At 41.3% G+C, this 7,971-nt stretch overlaps 1 protein-coding gene across 1 annotated transcript; it reads right to left on the reverse strand.

Annotated features, from left to right (window-relative positions):
* Positions 1-1,351: 1,351 nt before the first annotated feature.
* On the reverse strand, positions 1,352-2,548 carry LOC149153904 (uncharacterized). The gene has a single exon (XM_089443970.1). The coding sequence runs from the start codon at positions 2,546-2,548 to the stop codon at positions 1,352-1,354; it is 1,197 nt and encodes a 398-aa protein (XP_089300096.1).
* Between the last annotated feature and the right edge of the window lie 5,423 nt (positions 2,549-7,971).

The following is a 7,971-nucleotide window of genomic DNA, read 5'->3' on the forward strand; positions in this document are numbered from 1 at the left end:
CAGGGTCCCTTAACCCAATGCCTCCCTTGTCTTTGGGCATGCATACATTGGTCCATTTCACCAGGGCCCATTTGCGATTGGTGGCAGAGCTGCTCCACAGAAAATTGCGCTGAAGGTTTCTTATACTTTTTAAAACCCACTTTGGCGCAGCTAGAATAGAGAACAAGTACAGAGGCATTGCCTGCAAAACCGATTTGATGAGGACAATTCGACTGGCTAAGTTAAGAGATCTATAAGTCCATAGGTTGAGACGGTTTTCAAGTTTCTCAAGAAGGAAGCGCCATGCGGGTTTCTTAATGGCTGAAGCCATGAGGGGTGCGCCCAGGTATTTGGAGGGAAGGGAAGCCGAGGGGAAGCCCAGGATGCGAGAAACAACAGATTTGACCGAGGGCGGAGTATGGAAGAAGAAAACCTGTGATTTAGAGCAATTGATATGCGTGCCCGAGGCCTCCGAAAAATCCTGGAGGAGGGATTTCAGACGGAGGGCTTCTTGAGCAGAGGGATAACCAAAAAGCATAGTATCATCAACGAACTGCTGATGGGAGGTGGCAGGGGAGTTGTGCACGGAGATTCCTTTGATCTGATGAGAAAGGAGGGCTTGTTTAATGTGCCACCCCAGCCCTTCAGCCATAAGGACGAAGAGAAAGGGGGAGAGGGGATCCCCTTGCCGGATACCCCTGGAGGGATTGAAGGGACGGGAGGGAATACCATTTACAAGGATTGAAAAATGAGTGGAAGTAATTAGGCTCATGATCCAACGGATCCAAGAAGAGCAGAAACCAAAAGCTTTTAGCATATGATGAATGTAATTCCAGCTTAGTTTGTCAAATGCCTTGGAAAGATCTAATTTGAGAAGAATACCTGCTTTCTTTGAGTGCTTGAGGGAATGAATGATTTCATGAGAGAGTAGGATGCCATCCATTATGTGTCGTCCTTCCACGTACCCTGACTGTTCCGGAGAGATGAGCCCAGGAGGGAGAGGTTTGAGACGATTTGCTATGACTTTTGATATAACTTTGTAAATGACATTGCATAATGCAATTGACCTGAACTTATCAGGGGTGATGGAGTCCTCCTCTTTGGGGATGAGAGTAATAAAAGTGGAGTTGAGAGAGGGAAGAAGCCAGCGCGTTGCCCTGGATTCTTCAACTATCTGCCAGACTTCCTCCTTTAGCATGTCCCATAAAGAGTGAAAGAAAGTGGTGGTGAATCCGTCTGGCCCCGGGGCTTTACCTTCTTTGAGCTACGTCATTGCTTCATCCACTTCCTGGGGAAGAATAGGGCGCATTAGGAGTTCATTTTGTTCCTCCGTAATGATGTTTGGAATATTGCTGGTAATTTTGCGAATGGCTTATCGCCGGTCTTCTCTTTGCTCTTGATGGACCTGTTGAAAGTGATTGAGGAGTTCCTCTTCAATATCCTCATGAGTCTCTACTTTTTCCCCTGTTTGGTTTTGGATGAAGGGTATATTGTTATGCATTCTTCGTTGAACTGTAGTTCTGTGGAAGAATCTGGTATTACGCTCACCCTCCTTCAGCCATTTAACCCTTGACTTTTGCCTCCAATAGATTTCTTCCTGCTTCCTCCTATTCTCCAGCCGACTATGGATGAGACGCTCCTGCTCCAGAGTGGCTTCCGTGTGCCCCTCCGAGATAATCTTTTGGTGAAGAATCTCCAGGTCCTGAGTTAGCATTTGTTGCGCCTCGAAGATATTTCCAAAGGTTTCCCTGTTCCATCTTTTTAGGTGGCTTTTGAGAAATCTTAACTTTTGCTGGAATTGATACATTTTTGCTCCTTCTGGGGGAATGAACGAGTCCCAGGTGGTCTTGCAAAACTCCTTGAAAGTGGGATGCGTGAGCCAAAATCCTTCAAATCGGAAGGGTCTTTTGATTAAGTTACCTGGTCTTTGGCACTGTAGAGCTATTGGCCAGTGATCCAATCCAGTGTGAGCAAGAATGGCTGCTGAGATGTCTCCTCCTAAGTGGACCGCGTTGTCTGAGAGGAGGAAGCGATCCAATTTGGAGGCGATTTGGTGTTTGCCAGCCCTGCAATTGCTCCAGGTAAAGGTGCCATTACAGAACGACATGTTTATGAGAGATGTCGATTGGATGAAGTCCTTGAATCGACTGACTTCAGGCTCCATTCTACTCCTGCCTCCTAGCTTCTCTTCAGTTTTAGTTATCATGTTGAAATCCCCAGCAACGATCCAGAGTGGGTACCTTCTGCTGTTGCTTAGAGCTTCAATCGTATCAAGGAGCGCTACCTTACTTCCTGTGTCTTGTGGGAAGTAAACATTTGATAGGTTGCCGTGGATATTGGTGCCTAAAATGTGAAAGGTCGCCTGTATAAGGTAGTGCGCTGCATGAAAATCTGAGAGGGATACCGCTTGGGTATTCCATGCTATTGCCAGCCCTCCTGAAGCTCCGGAGGCGTCTACTGCTACCGAACTACATCCGGGCCAGGCTTTTGAAAGAATGCTGCCTAGCGTAGTACTATTACACTTAGTTTCCTGGAGAAAGCACATTTGTGGCTTTTCCTTTTTTATCATGTTTTTTAACATCCTGAGTTTTCCGGGGCTGTTTAGCCCTCTTATATTCCAATATATCAGCTTCATGATTAACCGTTGACAGAGGGCTTGTAGTACTTTGTCAACTTAGCATATATGCCTGAGTCTACCAGGATTTTTCCAATCTCTATTGTTCTTTGCAGATCTGTCTTTCTTCCTCTTTTTTTTGTATCCTTTGGGCGCAGATTTCCATCCCATTGGCTGCCTGGTTGTATCCCGAGTTGATTCTGATGATAGGCTCGAGAGATGATCACTTCGAGCTTATTGAGTAGGAGCTATGGAATTGTAACGTATGCTTTCTTTTTGCAAGCCAGTTCCAATTCCAGGATGTCTAAGCCATTCAGATCTATACTCTCTGGCTCTTCTTCCATTATTTGCACCTGATCACTATCTTCAATGCTGGTCTCTGGATTCTGGGGAAGGTCTTCTTTACCATCAACTTCCATTTCTTTGAGGATCTCTGCAGTATCTTTCTGATCCCTTTTAAGAATGGTAGGGATGACGATGGGGGGCGGAGATTTGGGAGGGGGATTAGATGAAGGGGGAGGTGAAGAGGAAGATGGGTGATCAGGGTTGGCTTCAACATTGGTTGGGAGTTCCTCTGAGGATTGGCCATGGGATTTGTTGGGCTGGGGTTTGAGCCCATTTAGGGTTTTTTTGTGAGAGCACTTCCTGCTAGGGACTTTAGTGAAGCCGTCCTAGGTAGGGGTATTAGAAGAGTCAGGTAAGCTGTTTTGGACATTTTGAGGGAAATCCCTAAAGAGATGACCTAGGGCATGACATTTTCTACATCGAAACGGAACATGTTCATAGTAGAGAGGCTGGATCCATTCTTCATCTCGATGGGCGAGAGTTACTGAATTTGGAAGAGCTTCACTGAGGCGAATGAATACACATATTCGAGCGTAGGAGATGTACTTACGAGATTTGGTTTCTTCTGCTGCTCTGATATATTCTCCCACCCCATTTCCGATCCCTCTGAGTATGTCCTCTTCCCAGTATTCATCCGGGAGAGAGTATAACCTGATCCAGACTGGTGCCCATGTTAGATCTTCCTTGTCTGGGTTGAATCTGGGGATCCAATCCCGTAGGTATAATCCAGCCGAATTAAAAAAGTAGGGCCCTCCTACTAGTATTCTATATTTGTCCTCCAAGCAGTAAAAGATTGCTGTGAAGAAACCTTTTGGCCCTAGCTGCAGCGTGCCATCCCCTTTTGGTTTCCATTTCGCCGCTATCCAACCATATAGGGCTTTCTCAGTAGGCCAAAACCCTATGAACTTCCCAATGAGGGCATGATCTCGCATGAACTCTATTCTTCTGTCAATCTTGTCTCCCGGCAGCTCGATTCGTGGCCTTTCCTTGGCTACTGGTCTGCATGTAGTTGAGGTAATCTTCGGACCTTCTTCAGGCTTTTATGTTCCCTCTTGTGGACCGTTGTCTCCTTCTTTACGTCTTCCATTTCCTTTAGTGTCATTTTGGGGTTTTTCCCCCCTGTTCAAGATCTCTTTGTCCACTGAACCAAAAATGACGTTTTGCGCAGGATCTTGCTGCGACGGGGAGGGCTCTGACGCCCCCCCAGAGGTTGTGCCATGGCGAAGCCCTAATGCGCTGCAGTTCTGGAACGCTGCAGCTGCCTGCTCACCCTCTGAGATGATCTTGCCTGGTGTGCTGTCGGCGTCGTTGATGGGTCGCTCAGAACCCTAGCAGAGCGATCGCGTCCTCCCCTACATGTCAAACAAAGACTTCTCAGGGTTCAAAGAAATTCCATATTTCCTACATTATCAAAAACCTGCCTTAGATGATCCAAATGCTGGTTATTAGATTTTGAAAATACAGTGATGTCATCTAGGTATATCACTAGGAAATCATGAATTTCTTTGGCAAAGGCTATATCCATAGCCATCTTAAAAGTGGCTCCTACATTCATTAGTACAAAAGGTATTTTCACATACATGAATGTGCCCCAAGGAGTAGGGAAGGAAGTCTTGGATTGGTCATCAGGATGAACTAAAATCTGATTATAACTAGAAAACCAATCTAATAATGAGATCCTAGTTGATCCAACTACCCTTGGCAAAATATGGCCCATTTTGGGGAGAGGGTAATTGTCTTTAAGGGATACTTTGTTGAGGTTTCTAAGGTCCACACTGAGTCTAATCTCACCAGTTGTCTTCCTAGTTGGCACCAGGTTTCAAACCCAATCAGAAAATCTGATTGGTGCAATTATCGTAGCATCATACATTCTCTGAATTTCCTTTTCAATTGAAGGTAATAGGATAGGATTTATCCTTCTATGTTTTTGCCTGAAAGGTTTTTGATTTTATTTTATAGGGATCATGTGTTGTATGATGCTGGTGTCATAGGATTTGAGGTCCTCATAACTCCAAGCAAATACATCCTGAAATTCTTTTAATAACTCAATGTATTTTACTCTTTCAGTGGGAGGTAATGATTCAGAAAGTTTGATCAATTTCGGATTTTCATTATTGCTAATATTACACTGCTCCATATCAGATTCCAAAGGTTCCATTTTTAGGGATATCATTTGAATCAAACAGGTCTTCCAAAGGGGTTAATCCCTTAGGTAAGAAATTGTCTTTGAGATTGATTACTTCAGTGTCTTCATTAATTATCTCATCAATCTCAACTTGTTCTAGGTTTTCTACATCTGATTTTGTAAATTTAGTGGGATGGAATCTATCTATCTCTTCACCTTCTATCTCATTTATTTCTATTTTATCTTTAGTGTTAAGGTCTATTTATGTGTCAGTATATATATTGCTATTTACAAATTCTTGTTCTGAAATCAAAAATTTGTTTATTTGTTTTTCATTGGCAAATATTTTCCAGTCCTTCAAATCATCTAGGATTGCAGGCCTATGACTTACTTTAGCATTGTACTAATAGTTAGTCTGAAAGGGTAACTTGCAGGTGCTGCCAAACATTGCTAAACTATGAGCTTGCATATTATGTTTTCTTGGAATTACAATAACTTTGGTTTCTAAGAAGGTGTTTAGTATTTCTACAATGGTTCCTCTGTAACAACTTAATCTAGGGTCTTTGGTCATATATATATAGCATTAATTTATTTTATTACTAATTCAGAGTCTCCCATGACAAAAACTCTTATAGCTCCTAGCTTCCTAACTAATTTAAGACCTAAAAGTAGTGCTTCATATTCAACCATATTGTTAGTACATTTAAAATTTGGTCTGTATGCATGGCCTTCTGAATAATCATTCTTTAGATTGTATATCCAAACTCCTGCTCCTGCTCCAAACTTATTGAATGACCCATCAAACTCCATATGCCACAATATCTCATGTTCATAATTAGTATCATCTGTTTCCACCAACGTTTCCTCAACTTGACTACCTTGTTTAGTGGAAAGTTCTAATGTTTGGACAATTTCCTTTTGTTTTGAAACTGCAATTTATTTTGGTTATGTATCAACACTGTTTAAAAGAGTTCCTTGTGTTTTTTTTAGTATTATACAAAATAAAAGAATCAATGTCTGAGTGTACAGAGTAGATAGGAAAGTTTTGAGGCTGATCCTGGCTACTCACCATGTATTTCATTAAAGTTTCTTGGTACAGCTTCTTGGGCTATCCAAAAATAGAAATTGTTGCATATGACATATCAAGTTGTAGAGATACCTAAAGTTTGGCTCCCCATGACCTGGATAACAGCATGCCATACCTCGGTAGGATGTTAGTAACTGCAATATCCATAAGGATTCTCTTGGTAGGATATTGAACTAAGGTAACACAAAGGTCTTTAATCAAGCCCAGACACTTTACTTGACTTGAGTCAAATGAAAATAAGTCCTTGTAAGGTCTTGTAATGTCTAGGTTCAATTTTTCCATTACTGATTTGGGCATTAAGTTGTGTGAGGCTCCAGAATCCAACATTGCATTATGAATAAATTTTTCATGGATGCCAAGGCTAATGTAGAAAGGTGGTATTCCTCCTTCTAGTGGTTTGCCATTAATATATGGACCAAATATAAGTTCAGGTTGGTGATCAAACAGGTTAACAAAATCTTCATTTTCAGCAAGGTTCAGGGTCTAATTTATCTGTGTTTTGTAGGTTTCATTCTTGATTAACTCTGTCAAAGGGACTGAAATCTTTAGCTTAGCTACCTCTGCTCCCAAATTAAAATGAAAAGTGGCTTTCTTTGTTTGAGGGTTTGGAATTTTGATAGTAGGGATTTGAGTGGGATGGTCTTCTTTTCCTTTATTGGGGACTTCTTTTTGTGAATTTTCCAATCTAGTATTTTGAGGTGTGTCCAATGGTTTTTTCGAGGAAGTTGAAGAAGAGGGTTGATCATCAGAAGGATGATTATGGGTAGTATCTTCAATGGTAGGACCAAAAGGATTTTGGTTTTGTCTGGGGAGAATCTGGAGGATTTTAGAATCTTTGATTTTCTTTGGTTGATTTGGCACTGTTTTCTTGGTTTGGTCAGAGATATTAGAATTCCTTTTACTCCTTAGGTTATATTGCTTATGTACTTCAAAGATGGCAAAATCATAACCTTGTTTATAATCAAATGACTCTCCATACCGGATTGGAAATTGCTACAACATATTCAATTTCTGATCATCTTGGGTCAGAAAAACAACACCTTCATCATCTAATCCCCTAAGATTAATATGTGTGTCTTGCTCTGGGTCTTTAGGATGGGATGTTTCTGCACAATTTTCCCGGAAAGGAGGTCTTATGTTCTGATCAGGTCCAGTTTTCCCAGTATTTTAGTTTTGGTTTTTCCTAAAGTTCGGGTTTCTAACTAGAGGTGCCTGTGGATTATCCCACTAGGGTTTCCTCTCTATATTCTCTATTATATCCATTAACGTTTCCATGCCTTTTGATAAGCTGTCTATTTTAATGTCAGAGGATGAAGGCTCATCTTTAGTTTATCCTCTTCCTTCATTCCTAACTCTAACTCTTTTAGCTAATAAATTAGCCTCTACACTTACTACAACACTTCGCATATCTTCTAGGGTTGGGGGGTTTCTTTCCTTGAACTGGAATGCCATGATTGTGTCAAAACCATCAAGGAACTTTATTAATGCTAAGCTAGGTGGGGGTCTAAGATTAACTGGAATTGCATTGTATATATTGTTAAATCTGGTGCAGTAATATTGAACAGTTTCATTGGGTCCTCTCCTAATATTTTCATATTCAGAAAGGATCTATAGAGGATTCTTTTTATTTTCCCATCTATTCAAAAATTGTTGTTGAAATACTTCTAAACTATCAATACTATTATCAGGCAGTGATCTAAACCATTTTCTAACATCACCAGCTAAAGTCTGAGCGAATAATCTCATTTGGACATCCACAATATCAATTTCATGAAGTTGAAAGTAGTCTGTCATTTTATTAACATGGTGTTCTGAAGTGTA

The sequence above is a fragment of the Pinus tabuliformis genome, chromosome 9 (genome assembly GCF_031772625.1).
Source record: "Pinus tabuliformis cultivar Carrire ecotype Pingquan chromosome 9, CPIR1, whole genome shotgun sequence".
NCBI lineage: Eukaryota > Viridiplantae > Streptophyta > Pinopsida > Pinales > Pinaceae > Pinus > Pinus tabuliformis.